Source organism: Zootoca vivipara, chromosome 4 (genome assembly GCF_965207765.1).
Source record: "Zootoca vivipara chromosome 4, rZooViv2.hap1.1, whole genome shotgun sequence".
NCBI classification, from domain to species: Eukaryota; Metazoa; Chordata; class Lepidosauria; order Squamata; family Lacertidae; genus Zootoca; species Zootoca vivipara.
This window is the reverse complement of record NC_142587.1, coordinates 20,392,969-20,411,306: the sequence shown is the minus strand read 5'-3', so window position 1 is coordinate 20,411,306 and position 18,338 is coordinate 20,392,969. Positions and strand designations below refer to the sequence as shown.

The 18,338-nt window shown below is 42.1% G+C and overlaps 1 protein-coding gene across 2 annotated transcripts in view; it reads left to right on the top strand.

Moving 5' to 3' along the window:
- SLC15A1 (solute carrier family 15 member 1) overlaps positions 1-18,338 on the top strand; it is a 38,050-nt gene that overhangs the window by 11,018 nt on the left and 8,694 nt on the right. For both annotated transcript variants that reach the window (XM_088667543.1, XM_035114363.3), the window contains exons 5-16: positions 1,451-1,570; positions 2,395-2,494; positions 3,301-3,391; positions 5,432-5,515; positions 7,691-7,773; positions 8,862-8,948; positions 10,014-10,103; positions 10,886-10,930; positions 13,823-13,855; positions 13,963-14,051; positions 14,806-14,887; positions 16,853-16,978. In XM_088667543.1, coding sequence (XP_088523669.1) covers positions 1,451-1,570; positions 2,395-2,494; positions 3,301-3,391; positions 5,432-5,515; positions 7,691-7,773; positions 8,862-8,948; positions 10,014-10,103; positions 10,886-10,930; positions 13,823-13,855; positions 13,963-14,051; positions 14,806-14,887; positions 16,853-16,978 — 1,030 coding nt within the window. The remainder of the gene's footprint in view (positions 1-1,450; positions 1,571-2,394; positions 2,495-3,300; positions 3,392-5,431; positions 5,516-7,690; positions 7,774-8,861; positions 8,949-10,013; positions 10,104-10,885; positions 10,931-13,822; positions 13,856-13,962; positions 14,052-14,805; positions 14,888-16,852; positions 16,979-18,338) is intronic.

The window sequence follows — 18,338 nt, the reverse complement described above, 5'->3', positions numbered from 1 at the left end:
ATCTATATCTATGTCTATGTCTATGTCTATGTCTATGTCTATCTATCTATCTATCTATCTATCTATCTATCTATCTATCTATCTATCATCTTATACAAATAGAAACTGAAGTGTAGATTGCCAAACAATTGTATCAGAGAGAGGATGTGTACAAGAGCTTGTTAACTATTATAATGAGTATCAGGGAGGTTGGCCACAACAATTAAGAAATGTTCAGGTCTCATGTTGCCAGTCCCTGCTCAGTTTTACCCTGGGTGATTAGGAGCATGCCTTGAAGTTCCTCTCTACTCAGTTAGACTGGGCGTTCCAGTTTTGTGGGAGAGAGTAGATGCCATGGGTGATACCTGTTGCATGTACAAATTGGACAGCACCAATTACGTAAGATGCAATACATTGTAGGTCATGCTGTCATTACTGTAGCATTGAATAACCTACAAATAATAATCAGCACATTTTTCTATCCCTTTTTCCAACATGATGACTCACCTAGGTCAGGAAAAGGGCTGTAGCTCAGTGGTAGAACACATTGCAAGCAGAAGGTCCCAAGTTCAGTTCCTTGCTTCTCCAGGTAGGACTAGGAAAACCTGGAGAGGTGATGCCAGTCGGTGTTGTCAAGTCAACACAAAGCTAGATGGACCAAAAGGCACATTCCAGTCTTCCTGAAATGTTTTCCTGAGGAAAGAAGTCTCTCTTCCTGAATTTAGTCAATGCTGTGTTTTGCATTTTCTTTTTGAGCTAGCTATATGATAGTACTTTTCCTACCTTCTAGTAAATCCCTAGATGTTTTTTCTTTTAATTGAAGAAAATTGCAATGCTGCCATTGCAATCTGAAAGCAGAAAACGGGTTTTGCACAAAGGCCTACTGCTCTGGGTGCATAGAAATTTTGAGACCCAGGGATATGCGTAGGCATATGCGTATTTCAATTTTTTTAGCAAACACAGTTGCTGCACATATGTTGCTGCTTTCCTTAGTGAAACCATAAAGCAGGAGCAGGACCCTAGTGCCCTCCAGATATGGTTGCACTACAACTTCCATCATGCTTGATCATTGGGCAGGCTGACTGGGTCTGATAGGACTTGAAGTCCAAGCACATCTGGAGGGCCATCCCCTGTGTTAAACTGTGGAATTACCCTTAGTTGGAGCTAAACCCCTTTGAAATCAACTGGACTTACTTTTGAGCAGATGTTGATAGGACTGAGCAGTTAATCGTTCACCGTACTTTACACATTTGGTATATTGTCTTCACATACAGAGCGAAATAGGATCCTGAGCATGGAAGTAGTGCAGCAAACAAATGTTGAACGGACATGGAGTGCTCATGTTCAACAACAACATGCTCACCTCTTTGTTGACATGCTTTAGTTGTCTAAGCAAAATGCAGCATATTCAATAAAGATAAAGGGATTGTGTCACTAAAAATACATCTTTTGTCTGCTTTCTTCATAACAGGACCATTATTTCCTTGTCGATTGTATACACAGTTGGGCAAGCGGTCTTGTCGGTAGGCTCCATACATGATTTGCTGGATCAAGACGGGGATGGTCATGTAGATAATGTTGCGATTCCCATGTAAGTTGCAGCAGTTACTTCTGCTCTCCTTGTAATTGCAAATTGGAATCGAGCGGTTCAATGTACCCACAGATCCTCTGTTTACTGTGGTTTGAACTGTTGCAGCCTTTGTTCCTTTCTTTGCATAATCATATGACTCCTATCACATGGCAAAGTCCAAGGAGCTTTATTTTTGCTATCTCAATAAAGCTGCAGCTATCCTTTGGAGGAAGTGCTTCAATTATCATATTTTGTTCGTGCCTTGAAAACTGTGTGAGACGTGTTGCTTTTGGCGTGGAACTTTTGTAATCTCTGCAATCCTGTCAGATAATCCTGTCACCTGCTTGAAAAATAATGGCATATGCCTGAAGACCTATTGCCAGATACACAACATGGAGATTCAGTTGAAAACTAACTTTAACCTTTGCCCCTTGAGGCACCATAGGTCAGCAGACGTTCTCTTGTCAGAGTAGAGACATACAAAATGAGGAAAAACTTCTGCTTTCAGCGAATCAGCAACAGCAAACCAGAGAACAATATGGGTCAGAAGCACTATTAGGTCATGACTCAAGGAGCTCAGGCATGGAGTCTTCTGTGCTAGGCCCCAGATCTATTGTCTCTCCACCCTATATATCTGTATACTTATGGAGAAACTCAGCATGTTCACATTTACTTCTGTTACATTTGGATTGCCTACCAGCACACAACCCAGTTTCTTAAAAGAGCATTCTTTGCTGTGAGCATATTTGTATATTTAAAATAGTTGTAGCATACCCAGGGACCTTATGCTAAAGGGTGGGTAATAAACTGAAACAACAACTATTAATCTATTTCTGCTATTGCAGTTCTTTCTCTATGATTGGTTTGGTCCTTATTGCTTTTGGAACTGGAGGAATCAAGCCCTGTGTAGCAGCCTTTGGTGGAGACCAGTTTGAGGATCATCAGGTAAGAAGTTCCTGGCACTTAACTTGGGCTTTATTTTTATTTGGAGGAAGGTCGCTAAAGGCTTATCGGCATTTTGTAACTTATTTACAAACATACTGGTTGAGCCACATCAGATCTCCAGAGACGGGCAGCTCCGCAAAGGCACTTTCCAGAGAGCTTGCCTTCTCATTGTTCCATCTAAAACTCATATCTGAAAATGTTTTTGTTGGTTGTTTCCATTTGCACCTACCTTGTCCTCTCCATCTCACTGGAGTATTGCTGTGCGGGAGGAGAATGTATGAAGATGAGAAATTTTCTCCAACCATTTCCTAGCCTAGTTCCCTGTAATTTCCCTAACATAAGACGTAGGCAGTTCTACCAATGGCTATTATGGAGTATCAGTTTGTAGTCATTGGGGTTCCATTAACCCTGATTTGTCCAAATAATAATAATCCACCTGAGTCACAACACTATATTGAAATGTAGAATTTGCTTCTTAAAATCTATCATGGTGGTTTTGCAAAAGCATGTTTTTTTTATAGCAGCCCTGCATGTATGTATGGATGTGTGTGTGTATACACACACACACACACACACACACACACACACACACACACACACACATACAGATGGACATTTGTCTCCTGAGGCAGACAGATGCCAGCATATATGAGCATATACTGTAAAAACTAAAGCCCACACAGTCAAACACTTGGCCATTATTCTCTGACCATTAGCTGAAGTAGCAATTACTTTGCACTTTGTGCTTTTCAAAAAATAGGCTTCCAAAAAGATATTTTACACTAATGTTCTCCTTTGTATTTCAGGAAAAACAAAGAAATAGGTTCTTTTCTATATTCTACCTGTCCATTAATGCTGGAAGCCTTCTTTCTACTATAATCACACCAATTCTTAGAGGTAAAAATTGCTTTTCTAATTAATGTGTGTGTGAGAGAGAGGGAGAATATTAACCAACCAACATCAGGGTCAGGGTTCTAAGGGTGTGTCCAGACTGCTACAACTGTAATTACTCAAATGTAATGTACACCTTTTTTTGGCCAAATGACGTCACGAAAATTAGGGTGCACATTGGATTTGATGGCACATTTACATTTGCCAGATAATACTTTTTGGGTTTCAAGGTTTTGAAAACTGAGGTGCGCATTAGATTCGATAGCTAGATTAGATTCGCATAATTATGGTATTTTTAGATGGGATTCAATCAAATACCACCAAATTCAGGTTGTGCAAGTATCAAATTCCCTACAAATTTAGACTTTTAGCGATAAGGAAAGTTACGGCACTGGAAAACGTGAGATAACTTGCTTGCCACAATGTCATCTAACCTCCCCAAAACAAATCAAAGTGAATTCCCAATAAATAGCCTGTGTTGTCTAACCTCCCTAGAAACTTTGTGCAGAAAACAGGTTGTCTGTGAGCAGCCTTAAGAAATGATGGCAAGGAGACTGGGCAAAAGTGTACACAAATGTTTCAGTGGTGCCATTTAGTGATGACACAGCAGGAGTTATGCCATTGTGTTATAGGTAGGATTCTTCCTTATGAGCATCTCTGCCTCTGGCCCATTCACTGAGCTGCATGAACAGATTTCCACTGCTGCTTCCTCTCTACAATTCCTTATTTCCACCCCACCACCCAAAAAGGCATTTCTGGAGGGTGAAGGGACTTCTCAGCAAGTGTGTGGTGCAGCATGGAGATTTGCCAGGCATAAAATGGAGACACACCTCTTTTGTCAGGCGAAGATCTCGTTCCACTTCTGCAGGGTCCTGTTGGATGCAAGCCACCGGCTCTGTGTAGTAAGGAGACCATCATTAGGAACATTTAAAAGGGCCTATGCATGCCAAAAGAACCTTTTAATGAGGGTGAAAGAGGAAAGTGCAAAATATGGTCTGAAGCTCAACATCAAAAAAACTAAGATCATGGCCACTGGTTCCATCACCTCCTGGGAAACAGAAGGGGAAGAAATGGAGGCAGTGAGAGATTTTACTTTCTTGGGCTCCATGATCACTGCAGATGGAGACAGCAGTCACAAAATTCAAAGACGCCTGCTTCTTGGGAGAAAAGCAATGACAAACCTAGACAGCATCTTAAAAAGCAGAGACATCACCTTGCCGACAAAGGTCCGTATAGTTAAAGCTATGGTTTTCCCAGTAGTGATGTATGGAAGTGAGAGCTGGACCATAAAGAAGGCTGATCGCCGAAGAATTGATGCTTTTGAATTATGGTGCTGGAGGAGACTCTTGAGAGTCCCATGGACTGCAAGAAGATCAAATTATCCATTCTGAAGGAAATCAGCCCTGAGTGCTCACTGGAAAGACAGATCGTGAAGCTGAGGCTCCAAAACTTTGGCCACCTCATGAGAAGCGAAGACTCCCTGGAAAAGACCCTGATGTTGGGAAAGATGGAGGGCACTAGGAGAAGGGGACGACAGAGGACAAGATGGTTGGACAGTGTTCTTGAAGCTACCAACATGAGCTTGACCAAGCTGCGGGAGGCAGTGGAAGACAGAAGTGCCTGGCGTGCTCTGGTCCATGGAGTCACAAAGAGTCAGACACGACTAAACAACAGCATGCATGCCAGAGGTACAATCTTTTGGCTGGAAAAAGAGAGGATAACTTGCCCGTGTTAGTAGTATCAACATTATGATTTTGTAAACATAAAGTCATTGTACCAAATGTTCATAAAATACAGGGCTTTCCCCTTCAGTGTAATCCTGAATATATGAAAGAGCATGCCTCCATATGTCACTGAGAATCTCTACTCTCTTCCATCCAAATCTGAAATGAGACTCCTGAGAAATATCTATAGTGGTTACTCTGAATATGTGTGAGAAAATAAATAAATAAATAGGCAGAGTTGGATGGGTAAAATGTAGCCTACACAGGCTTCTGCTCGATGAAAGAGTCATGATAATATATACTGCTTATTTTTTTGATTTAGGGGTGGAATGTGGAATTCACGTCAAGCAAAAATGTTACCCTCTCGCATTCGGTGTTCCTGCTATACTAATGGCCGTTGCACTGTGTAAGTCAAATGCTTTTTCGTTTCCCACTTACCTGTCATATTTGCTTTAACTCTCATTTGCTGCATTTTGTTGTAGTCTGGGTTCCAGAGGGAGCAATCGTGCTCTTTCTTCATTGATTTTTAACGTTTTTTACCTGCAGGGCGGCAAGGGTAGGATGGACAACGACAGGAATATAATTGCACTGCAATTTTGAAAAAGAGGGTTGTTGTTGTTGTTTTTAAAAAAGGAAAAAATGTAGTAGCACTGTTAAAATAGAAATATCAGAAATGGGATGCAATCTCTCTGTTGATCATCAGATCAGATTTACTCAGAGTAGTAGACCCACTGAATTTAATGGACATGGCTTATGTCCATTCCAGTGGGTTTATTCTGAGTAGAACGTAGTTGGATAGAACCCATAGGTTTTCTGGTACCCACTTCCTTGTTTCATCCTACCTGGATCAGCTGTGTATAACCTATGGAAATGCAAGTTATCTACATCCATGCAAGCCTTATTTTAGACCCAGCCCTGAAATTGGCAGGCTCCCACATCTTTTCCGCAGCTAAAGTAAAAGCAACTGGACCAGTTTCTCGACAGAAAGGATTAGCAACCCCCTCATCTTCCCATCTGCGTAGGTCTTCCTCATCAGATTGCAGCCTTAGTCTGTAATATGAGAGTTGTTCCTCCAGTGAGGGAGTGCTCAGTAGCGTGTAAACGTTTTGTGACTTTTAGAGAGCAAACCCTAACATTACACTAGGTTCTGGAGCAACACACCAGGAATCTGCTGTTCTTAAATTAATGCTTGGGAAGCTGTCAGAGCGAGTAGGAGGAATGTGGTGTTGAAGAAGGAGTGGGTGGGAGAGAGGAGATAAGAACTGGGGTGGCTAAAAATGAAACATGTGTCGTTGGGAAGGAATACGCAAGATCATGCTATGTTGAACTGAGAGGAGATGGGGAAAGAGTTAGCAAACAAAAACAGCTGTAAAGAAAGTGGAAGGATGACAAGGATAGGACTTTATTTGGAGGATAAACAGGGTGTAAGAAGGGTGTGTGGCCAGTCCTACGTGCTCAGTGGCACACATTCCCTCTTTGCTTCAGCAACCCAGGTAGTGGTGGTTGGTGCCTATTGGTACTGGTTGGGTACAAGGTGGGGAGACCAACAGTAGGTGGCGCTACAGCCAACGAGAAGCAGAGACAACTAATTACAGTTTTGTCTACATCCTCCTCTCTGCTTAATTCTGCAAGGGCCACACGGAGCTGGAAGCAGTGCCACCCCTTAGACTAGTTGTAAGAAGGCAGGTTGAGGTTAGTGGTCCCATTCACTCTAATGGACCAATCTCTACTGAATCCAGGTACTAGTCACGAGGCCTGATGCTTTGTGCTGCCAGTGGAGACCTAAATCTCTGTATTTTGCAATGGTATCTCCTGCTGATGCTTACAGGCAGTTACAGTGTCATCCTGTATGAAGCTTTCGGTGGAGAAATGAGTTAAATGTCAATGAGGAGGAACTCCTTTGCCACAGCTCCTACCTGAGCTAAGTTGTGAAAGTATTAAACTCTGAACGCCGTGATTTCTGTACTAGATCTTAAAGTGACTTCATCAGCCATTATGAAATTTGATTTACCAGACTGCCTTCTGGCACTTGAGAAGTTGTCCCTGTCAAAGTGTTACAGTCAAAATGTTGTTGCATATCTTTCCCTCTATTGTAATTTGCACGGGAATATAAGCTATTGTTTTATTTCCTCAATACGTTCTTTTCACCTGGAAAACTCAGATGAATTCTACATATCAGTTTTAATGGCAGATTCCAACCCTGAAAATAAAGGGCTCCTCCACCTCCCTGTAACCATCAACATTAGGTCACAATTATTAAAAGGAAGATGAGTTCAAATTGTTTGCATTTTACTATTTTTGATTGTGTATGGGTTTTGTAATACTCTCTCATGTTCAGTCTGTGTGCATGTATTTTTGTGTGCAGTGTCATCCCTCACTTTCTCCCTCTCTCTGTTTCTTGCTGTGGTTTTTCTTGATAACCTACACTGTATTTGATGTTTATGGCCTGTGGACCAAATAAACTGTGACTGTGACTTTGACTTAATGTAATGTACATGCTCTCCTTGCAAGGCACGGTCTTGCCCTGTCGCAGATTGCTACAACCTCAGCAAATCTTGGTGTTCTTTATTTTTCTCTGCAGTTGTGTTCATAGTTGGAAGCACAATGTACAAAAAAGTTAACCCTCAAGGCAATGTAATGGTCCGAGTTGCTGAATGTATTACGGTAAGCAATATACAGTTCATGGCTAGCATTTTCAAGGACAACTCTACTGTTAAGTGTCACAAAATTAAGTATCAAATAATTGATTTATTCTTTCATTTCCCCCCTGAGTTTGATCCTAGAGAGAGAATAGTTTGTTAAACTAACTTCAGTTTAAAACTGAAGTTAATGCGATTGTTGAGTGCTCATGCCGCTCAAATGCTGTGTACACACTATAATTTTAAAGCACATTTGAAGCACATTTCTCCTCTCAAAGGATTCTAGGCACTGCAGTTTGTCTGCTGAGAACTGTAACTGTGAGGGGTGAAATACAGGGCCCAGAATTACTTGAGGAAAATAATTTCCTTTAAAGATATGTTGTGAACACAGTCAAACATTAGGATTACATTATAAGTCTCTACAATAATTCTTCATAGATAGATAAATAAATAAATAAATAAATAGATAGATTAACAGAGATTAATGCCTTTAACATAGCAACCTAGTTTTAGTTTAAATTACTCTTCTAGGTTCTTCCTAAATGCCACTCTGGAATTGTCAGGAACATATAGATCAGGGTTTCCCAAACCTGGGAAACTCACAAGCTGTTTCTGGACTGCAATTTCCATAATCCCTGACCACTGGTCCTGCTAACTAGGGATGATGGGAGTTGTCGTCTAAAAACTGCTGAAGACCCATGATTTGGAAACCCTGATCTAGATTGTCTGGAACACTGTGAAAAAGTGATCTTTAAAAAGCAAACAGTTGCCAATAGCACCTACATCTAGACATATATAGTACAGAAAACAGAGGTTTTGAGGTCGCTGCTGATATAACTTTGTGAAGTACAAAATAATACATTTGCATTTAAAATGCAACAACTTTATTAATAAACCAACTAAAATAGCTCAAACAGTTTACAGTAAACGCTTTGAAAGGAGGGGGAGGAGAGCAATGATGGCAGTTGCCACATCCTGTTGGCAGTGTTTCAGTCTTTGCTTCATTTTGCATTTCGGTCAGCTGGGAAGCATTTTCCTTCCAAAAGAATTTGTGAAATAATTTGGGGAAAAACAACAACATTGTTTAACCATTTGTAAATGGTCTCTTTGCAGTTTGCTATTGGAAACAGATTTAGACATCGCAGCAAGCAATACCCCAAGAGGGAGCACTGGTTGGACTGGGCTAGCGAGAAGTATGATGTAAGTTGTGCTATTTGTCTGTTCGGAGAGCTCAAAAACCTGTCCCCTTATTTGACATATTTGCCTTATATTATATTTAACAATGCAAAGTTTAAGGAGATTCCGTGACTTCTGGCATCTTGAACTCTTTATAAAATCTCTCTGCCTGTCGCTTCCAAGTCCAGTAGAACACACAGGGATTTACAGCTGATTGGAAAGGCGACAGTCCTCAAATAAGATCTGAATCCACAGAGTTCAGAGATTTAAATAAGTGCTTGAACTAGTGTCAAATTAAAATAAAGAGGGCTCTGTGCATAAGCATCACTTAAGACCAGGCATCCCCAAACTAGGCCCGCCAGATGTTTTGGGACTACAATTCCCATCATCCCTGACCACTGGTCTTGTTGGCTAGGGATGATGGGAGTTGTAGTCCCAAAACATCTGGAGGGCCGAGTTTGGGGATGCCTGCTTAAGACCTTAAACAGTGTAAGGCAGCTTTCTATGTCCAGTAAGTCACTAAACTGATCTAAGGGAATCAGAAGATCATAATCAATAAATGCAATTGACACAGTTGTGCCTAATCTGCAAAGGAGATCAGGTGTTTAATTTACCAATCCATTCTTTGGCAGATAAAGATACTGCATTGTTTCTGAAAGAGAACCAGTAGTCTCCTCCTTGTGTGGTCCAAATTGGCCGCGGCTGGAAATGTGCTTCCTATATTCTGTATCTCAGTTGTGTTATCTCATCAGCCCTATTGTTCTGGCACATTTGGGCTCTGCCTAGGCTGAGACTACCCTCTGACATAATTTTAAGCCTGGGATTATCTTTCTCTGTATTCCAATAATTTTGATCATGGCCTGTACATCAAGAGTTACAGGACGGTCGCTTTGTGATAAGGGGATGGGCCGTTCTCCAAACGGACTATTAATAAATCCAGCTTCTACAACTTCCTTTCCTAGCCTTTGAGTTGGTCGCTAGTATTTCTGAAGGGTGTTGTTACCTTCTCTAATCTATATATGGAAAACCTCATTCTTAAAAAGTTGGTATTTTATTATTATTATGATTTGTTTTACTCCTTTGTTATAGAAACGACTTATTGCCCAGACAAAGATGGTCTTAAGAGTGCTGTTCCTGTATATTCCTCTTCCCATGTTTTGGGCACTTTTTGATCAGCAGGTAACTTTGGAAAGAAAATTCTTAACAATTTATTCAGGTGTTTAAATAGCTCCTATCCCTACCCCACCCCATCTAAGTCATGATATACTGTTGGATATGCACTGTTTATTTTTTCAATATTATTGTTATAATGCTTTTCATTATTATTGGTAGGTGTTTTAGCAGGCAGAACAATCTTACTTGTAAAAAAATTAATTCTGTGTCCACTGATGTAACATACAGTGGTACCTCTACTTACGAATTTAATGCATTCCGAACGCACATTCGTAAGTCGGAAAAAATTGTAAGTAGAATCGCATAGGAATGCATTGGGAGAAAAAATTCGTAAGTCAAAGCAACCCTATCTAAAAATTCGTAAGTAGAAAAAATCCTATCTAAACAGCATCCAAGATGGCGGACAGAGCTCCATGCGTAAGTAGAAACATTCGTAAGTAGAGTTATTCGTAAGTAGAGGTACCACTGTACGTGATTATGTGTGAGAGAAGGCACAGCAGATTTTTCACCTATGATTGTCCACTTAGAAGTTATTTGCTGAGTGTTATTTTTATTTTCGGTATGCCTACAGGCTGGCAAAAGCTTCTAAAAATTTGTTGTTCTTGCCTTTTGGCATTGTTGATAAAATTACTTACTCGGTTTCTTACCCATTGTTCTTTACAACATGGACACAAGGTGTCTTATTAGTACAGCAAATACTTTTGGTATTCTGCAGACACTTACTGTACCCTGAGGATATTTAGTTGCAATTGCTTTTTAAAAGTAATTTCTAATGTTTTGTTTCAAAGGGATCACGATGGACATTGCAGGCCACAACAATGGATGGAGATTTTGTAAGTTGTTTCTTACCGGTACACACTTGCTTGAGCTCTAGGCAGTTCTTAGTTTGTATGTTTGGACACACACCGCTGGAAGCATGCCCATATTCCTGGCCTAGCAAGTGATATTTGTGCACTGGCCTGCTTGGATGCAGAGGAGGGCAACTAATATTGTTTGCCAGGTCACCTACCAGTAAAGTTTACAATATTCAGGACTTTTTAGTTTAGACATGATATTGATTTACACAATTATGCATGGTGAGGGGAAAACAGAGCAAAGTTTTTCTCGTAATAACTCAAGGAGCTGAATGGTGCGACATTCAGGACAGATGAAAGGAAGCACTTCAGGCAATGGAATTTGCTTTCACAAGGTGTGGGGAATAGCCACCAACTTGTTGTTGTTGTTTAGTCGTTTAGTCGTGTCCGACTCTTCGTGACCCCATGGACCCAAGCACGCCAGGCACTCCTGTCTTCCACTGCCTCCCGCAGTTTGGTCAAACTCATGTTGGTAGCTTCGAGAACACTGTCCAACCATCTTGTCCTCTGACGTCCCCTTCTCCTAGTGCCCTCAATCTTTCCCAACATCAGGGTCTTTTCCAAGGATTCTTCTCTTCTCATGAGGTGGCCAAAGTATTGGAGCCTCAGCTTCACGATCTGTCCTTCCAGGGAGCACTCAGGGCTGATTTCCTTAAGAATGGATAGGTTTGATCTTCTTGCAGTCCATGGGACTCTCAAGAGTCTCCTCCAGCACCATAATTCAAAAGCATCAATTCTTCGGCGATCAGCCTTCTTTATGGTCCAGCTCTCACTTCCATACATCACTACTGGGAAAACCATAGCTTTAACTATACGGACCTTTGTCGGCAAGGTGATGTCTCTGCTTTTTATGATGCTGTCTAGGTTTGTCATTGCTTTTCTCCCAAGAAGCAGGCGTCTTTTAATTTCGTGACTGCTGTCACCATCTGCAGTGATCAAGGAGCCCAAGAAGGTAAAATCTCTCACTGCCTCCATTTCTTCCCCTTCTATTTGCCAGGAGGTGATGGGACCAGTGGCCATGATCTTGGTTTTTTTGATGTTGAGCTTCAGACCATAATTTGCGCTCTCCTCTTTCACCCTCATTAAAAGGTTCTTTAATTCCTCCTCGCTTTCTGCCATCAAGGTTGTGTCATCTGCATATCTGAGGTTGTTGATATTTCTTCCGGCAATCTTAATTCCGGCTTGGGATTCATCTAGTCCAGCCTTTCGCATGATGAATTCTGCATATAAGTTAAATAAGCAGGGAGACAATATACAACCTTGTCGTACTCCTTTCCCAATTTTGAACCACTCAGTTGTTCCATATCCAGTTCTAACTGTAGCTTCTTGTCCCACATAGAGATTTTTCAGGAGACAGATGAGGTGATCAGGCACTCCCATTTCTTTAAGAACTTGCCATAGTTTGCTGTGGTCGACACAGTCAAAGGCTTTTGCATAGTCAATGAAGCAGAAGTAGACGTTTTTCTGGAACTCTCTAGCTTTCTCCATAATCCAGCGCATGTTTGCTATTTGGTCTCTGGTTCCTCTGCCCTTTTGAAATCCAGCTTGCACTTCTGGGAGTTCTCGGTCCACATACTGCCTAAGCCTGCCTTGTAGAATTTTAAGCATAACCTTACTAGCGTGTGAAATGAGCGCAATTGTGCGGTAGTTGGAGCATTCTTTGGCACTGCCCTTCTTTGGAATTGGGATGTAGACTGATCTTCTCCAATCCTCTGGCCATTGCTGAGTTTTCCAAACTTGCTGGCATATTGGGTGTAGCACCTTAACAGCATCATCTTTTAAAATTTTAAATAGTTCAGCTGGAATATCATCACTTCCACTGGCCTTGTTATTAGCAGTGCTTTCTAAGGCCCATTTGACTTCACTCTCCAAGATGTCTGGCTCAAGGTCAGCAACCACACTACCTGGGGTGTACGAGACCTCCATGTCTTTCTGGTATAATTCCTCTGTGTATTCTTGCCACCTCTTCTTAATGTCTTCTGCTTCTGTTAGGTCCTTACCACTTTTGTCCTTGATTATGGTAATCTTTGTACGAAATGTTCCTTTCATATCTCCAATTTTCTTGAACAGATCTCTGGTTTTCCCCATTCTATTGTTTTCCTCTATTTCTTTGCATTGCTCATTTAAGAAGACCCTCTTGTCTCTCCTTGCTGTTTTTTGGAAATCTGCATTCAGTTTCCTGTATCTTTCCCTATCTCCCTTGCATTTTGCTTGCCTCCTCTCCTCCGCTATTTGTAAGGCCTCGTTGGACAGCCATTTTGCTTTCTTGCATTTCCTTTTCCAACTTATAAGGCTTTAAAACAGGGTTTCCCAAATTTCTCCAGCTGTTTTTGGACTACAACTCTCATCACTCCTGACCGCTCGTCCTGCTAGCTAGGGATAATGGGAATTGTAGTCCAAAAGCAGCTGGAGACCCAAGCTTGGGGAAACCCTGCTTTAAAAGAAGATTAGACAAATTCACAGAGAATACGGCTTTTCAACAGATATAGGTCATGTTGGCTACATAGCTGCCAAGTTTTCCCTTTTCTTGCGAGGAAGCTTATTCAGCATAAGGGAAAATCCCTGTAAAAAAGGGATAACTTGGCAGCTATGGTTGGCTATATAACTGCTTCCCGAATTGGAGCAAACATGCCTCAAAAATGATACCAGTTGCTGTGGATCAACAGCATGGGAATGCTGTCACTCTCATGTTCTGTTTGTGGACTTCCCAAAGGCTTCTAGTTGGCCTTTGGTGAGAAATAAGATGCTAAATTAGACAGAATTTGGTCTGTACATGCATGGATACTCTTGGCTAGATTGGGCAAGGATATTTAAAGTTTCAACTTACAGGTACTTTATAAGTAAGATATACATCTCTCTCTTTTTCTCCAGGGCCCTGTTCAGATTCAGCCAGACCAGATGCAGGTGTAGTAAGCTTTTACATTTATGTTTTCAGCTATTTCAAGCGACCTTTATATAAGCTGTTTGAAAGTTATTAACTTTCTTGTGTTTTTCCCCTTTCCTCTCAACAGACTGTCAACCCAATACTCATTGTTATAATGGTCCCAGTTGTAGATGCTGTTGTTTATCCTCTAATTAAGAAATGTCACATAAATTTCACGTAAGTGAATGTGGTGAAATTCAGCAAGTTAGGTGGCAGTGGGGGGAAACATACAGACTAGGTGGGGTTGGTATTAAAAAACATTTTTAATATGACAATTGCTCTCCAAAGTTTAGGCGGAACCGCACAAAGAAAAAATTCCTGAAAATTATCTTCATATAAATTTTGGCCTTACCCTCAGGCAAATGGGAAAAAAAATGTGGCTTTATTGCTGAGCATCAATAACTAAAAACCAGAGCACTTATTCTATGGGCTATTGCTGCATATGCCAAGGGAAGATTTTGTGATGTCTGAAAGTGGCTGGAATGAGCTTTGAGCCTGCCATCTTCCTTAAGTACTAGAAATAATGTAGTGAAAATCTATAAACAATATGGCTTTCTCGAGAATTTAGGCTAGTAATTAGTGTTATAGAGACCCTAAAAGCCATGGGGATACTTAACAGGTTGCATCTTTGCAAGTAATTTTTCCATGGACTACTGGAGAATACTGCTAAGATACGCACAGGGATAATTTACAATGTGCAAAGGGGCAATTGCAATCATTTTCAAAGACCTGTAAGCAGCAGTGGGTTTAAATTTCAAATTGTGGCTGTTCAGATCTTATTGGGCAGTAGTTCCCATCAGCATCATCCAGCACGGCCAACGAGCAGGGATGATGGGAGTTCTAGTCCAACAAATATCTGGAGAGTTTCAGAGAGTTCCCTGTCATTGTTCCAAGCTTCTGAAGATCTGCTTGCTCCTTCTTCCTTCACCAGGCCGCTGAGGAAGATGACAGTCGGCATGTTGCTGGCGGCTTTAGCATTTGTCGTTGCTGCTGTGGTGCAGGTGCAAATAGATGTAAGTAAAAAAAAAAAAGAAATCTAGCAAGGCCCTAACCATTTAGCTTTTTGTCTTCATTTTTACCATTAAGGCAAAGAACAGAGGTTTGATTTTGAAGTTAAAAAATCTTTATACAAATCAGACAAACAGAAATACCAAATCCTGCAAATGAAACATACTATGAAAATTTGAAAATATTTAACATGCTCCCCCCACCCCCAACAACCTTCTTAGTGAATTCTTATATGAGGGAATCGGGGCCGTCTTAAGCATATCAGGCGCCATGGTGCGATGATCACTTCGGCGCCCTCCCACCCCGTTTCTCACCGCGGCTGTCTGTCGGGCGCAGCCGCGCGGCGCCCCCCTGGCGCCCCCCAGGCTTGCCTTAGAGCCGGCCCTGGAGGGAATGCTGAAAAGATGCTGTCAGGGGGTTGTTGCGGCTACTCTCGAGTAAAGACACTCCAGTCCGCGCTGTCTTTAAGAGTTTTATTGTGCATGCTATTTACAGTGCAGAGATAGCAGAAAACATGACCACCTAGTCACTTTCAGAACTCGGCAATGGCTTCCGTCTGCTTCGGGGCCAGCATAAAAACCCGGGCACCCCGAAACGCCGCCCTTTAGCCCTACGTGTGGGTGCGCACCTCAATTCGGGCATCAGAAGGAGAGGTCTCCCCTCTTGCTGGCTGGGGCAGCGCCTGGGCTCCGACGTCTCGCTGAGCCCCTCATCCGCTGTCCCTCGACCAGAGCAGTGCCAGGGCTCGGGCGCCTCACTGAGCCCTCCCTCCATTCCGCTCCATTCCTCATTCCCTCCTCCTGACTCGCTGCTCATGCTATCGCTGGGCAAAGTGCTGGTCAGGATGATGGGGGGAGGCTCCCTGTAGGGAGTCCCCCTGACAGATAGGGTGAATTATATTTATGGGGAAAACGAGAGACCACTTTGGAGAACATGGCGATGACATACTTTGGAGATGACATACTTTGCATTCAGGTTGGCTCCAATTACAGCACCAGTATATCTAGCTAAATGGATATAATATACCAGGCGTACTGACAGATGACCTGTCTTAAGGCAGCTTCAGGTTTTCATGTGATGATATAAAAGGCTACAGAGACAAGGGATGGAAGGATCTGTCAATTTTGGTTCTTTTGGGTTCTCTTTCTTTTCCAGTCAGGAGAACCAAAAAGGGGGCTCTGTGGGAAATGGGAAACGGTTGAGGGCCCCTCTTTCAACTTGTGAATAGTTAGTAAGAGAGAGAGGCAGAGCCTAGTTTGCTAGAGTCAAAGCAGTAAGCTGGAAAGAGACAGAGAAATGCTTGATTCCTGTTTGAATCCAAGGCTGTGACTTGAGGGGAAATAGGCCCTCTTAGGGTGTTGATGCTGTGAACCCCTGCATTGTAGACTCCAGTTGTATATATGTGTAAATAAAGCCTATATCACAAGGACACCACGATCTCTGCTTCATTTCCAAAGGAAACACAAACCCTGGCCTAGGATCCCCAGAATTTCACACTGCTTGGAGATTGGGGCGGCGTGCAACCTCCCTTCTTATTTTATATGTGATTAAATATTGGCCATATGGGTAGAGTCACACTTGCAGGGCAGAATTTGAGAAATGTAGGGAGAGTTAGTCATTCCTTTCTCCCACCCATTATACTTCCATGCAAGTTTCCTCCTCAGTTATGCAACTTACCCTGAAATGGACTAATTTGCTTTTAAAGCCCAGCTGAGAGAGGGGGGGAGGGGAAACACCTATTTTAAAGGCCTGGGGATTCGCAGGAGAGAATCAGTAGCAGTGGGGAGGTTTAAGCAGCAAGCTGGAAAGAGGTTTAAACAAAATATTAGTATTTTATGAAAATCAAAAGATTTGGAAAACTTAGAGGTTCCTTTAATGTATGGTTTTGCCCTGGGAAAGAAAGAGGTGCTTTTTTTTTTAAAAAAAAAAAGGTGACCCTTTTCTTTTTACACATTTTTCTTCCTCTACAGAAAACTATTCCAGTTTTTCCTGCTGCAGGCCAGTCCCAAATCAAAGTAATAAATATGGGGAACAGCAGTGCAACAGTTCGCTTTACTGGTACCAGTCAGACTGTTGAAGTGGGTTCTGCAAATTCAGTAAGTTTTGAGAATTACTTTCGCATTTAATTTTAACTTTTTATAACTGTTTTATCTGTGGCATGTGTGTTTTGGGAAAGAACAATTCCATTTATTCACATTTTGGTGTTTTCACTGGAGGATGGTTTGCGATTTAAATAGTCCAGAGGAGGAATTAGTACACTGAAATTCCATTTAGACCCCACTTTAATAGGGTTCTTGGGACAGCTTCAGCCAGTGCTTTCTTTAAGAAAAAAATGGCTCACCATGAAGTTGTTACTTTAAGTGTCACAACATCTGGAAAAAGGTGCTGGTACTGTGTACCCTTGAGTACCCCCGGGGGGGGGGAAGCACAGGCTTCAGTAGCTGGGCAAAACAATTATTTCCCATATTTTCTGTTGCAACAGAAATATTTCCCTTCATTCTTATTTTTTCTAATCTAAGGGTGGTTTTACCAATCTAAGTTTTACTTAGAATAAGCCCATTAAAATGAATGACCAGTACTAAAATCCATTAATTTCAATGGATCAACTTTGGGTAAAACTTATTCTGTAAAGTCATTGCTTATTGCTTATCCTTCTTAAAATTTGATAGGTTGTACAGAATATCCTAAATGGAGTATAATTTCGTATATCCTGGAACTGGTGCTTCTGTTATATCCCCATATATTGTTTTTGGTTTCTTGTTTTATTAACAACAAAGTTTTCCCTTTTCTCGTGAGGAAGCCTATTCAGTATAAGGGAATTTCCCTTAAAAAAAGGGAGAACTTGGCAGCTATGCATCCACCGTAGCTCCAGGTCTATCTTAGTTGGATTCAGCAGCGGAGCAAGCCGATTGGGTGCCTGGGGCGGTGTGTGTGCCCTGAGCCCAGGGGCAGGGGCAGCTGCCTGCAGGGCTAAGTGAGCTGGGGCAGGACGCTCCACGGGGCCTCCGAGGAATCTGCCTGCCTCCTCCCACTCAGCCGCCCTACAGCTGAGGGGGAGGTGGCCGGTGGACCGTTTGGAGCAGCGCGGAGCCTGCGGGTGCCCAAGCCACCTCAACTCTCACAGGAGAGACGCGTGGCTCGGGCACACTGCAGGCCGCGTGGTGAGTGCCGCCCGGCATTTTGTGACACCCGGGGTGGATCACCCCACTGCCCCCCTTCCTCCACCACTGGTTGGATTACCATAAAGGTTGTTATACTCCAGGTTTACATGTTATGAAAAGAAGGAAAAGGTTACATCAGTGTTGATTTACTACCTCTTTTGAGAGGAAGGGAGAGAAACAAACACCCTATGAACTTCACATGCACTGTGTGTAGCTGTAATTGTTGTGATCTCTAATATAAGAGGCAAGTAGAGCTTCTTTGGTGAAAGGAATCTTAACTGTTTCGTTGTATTTT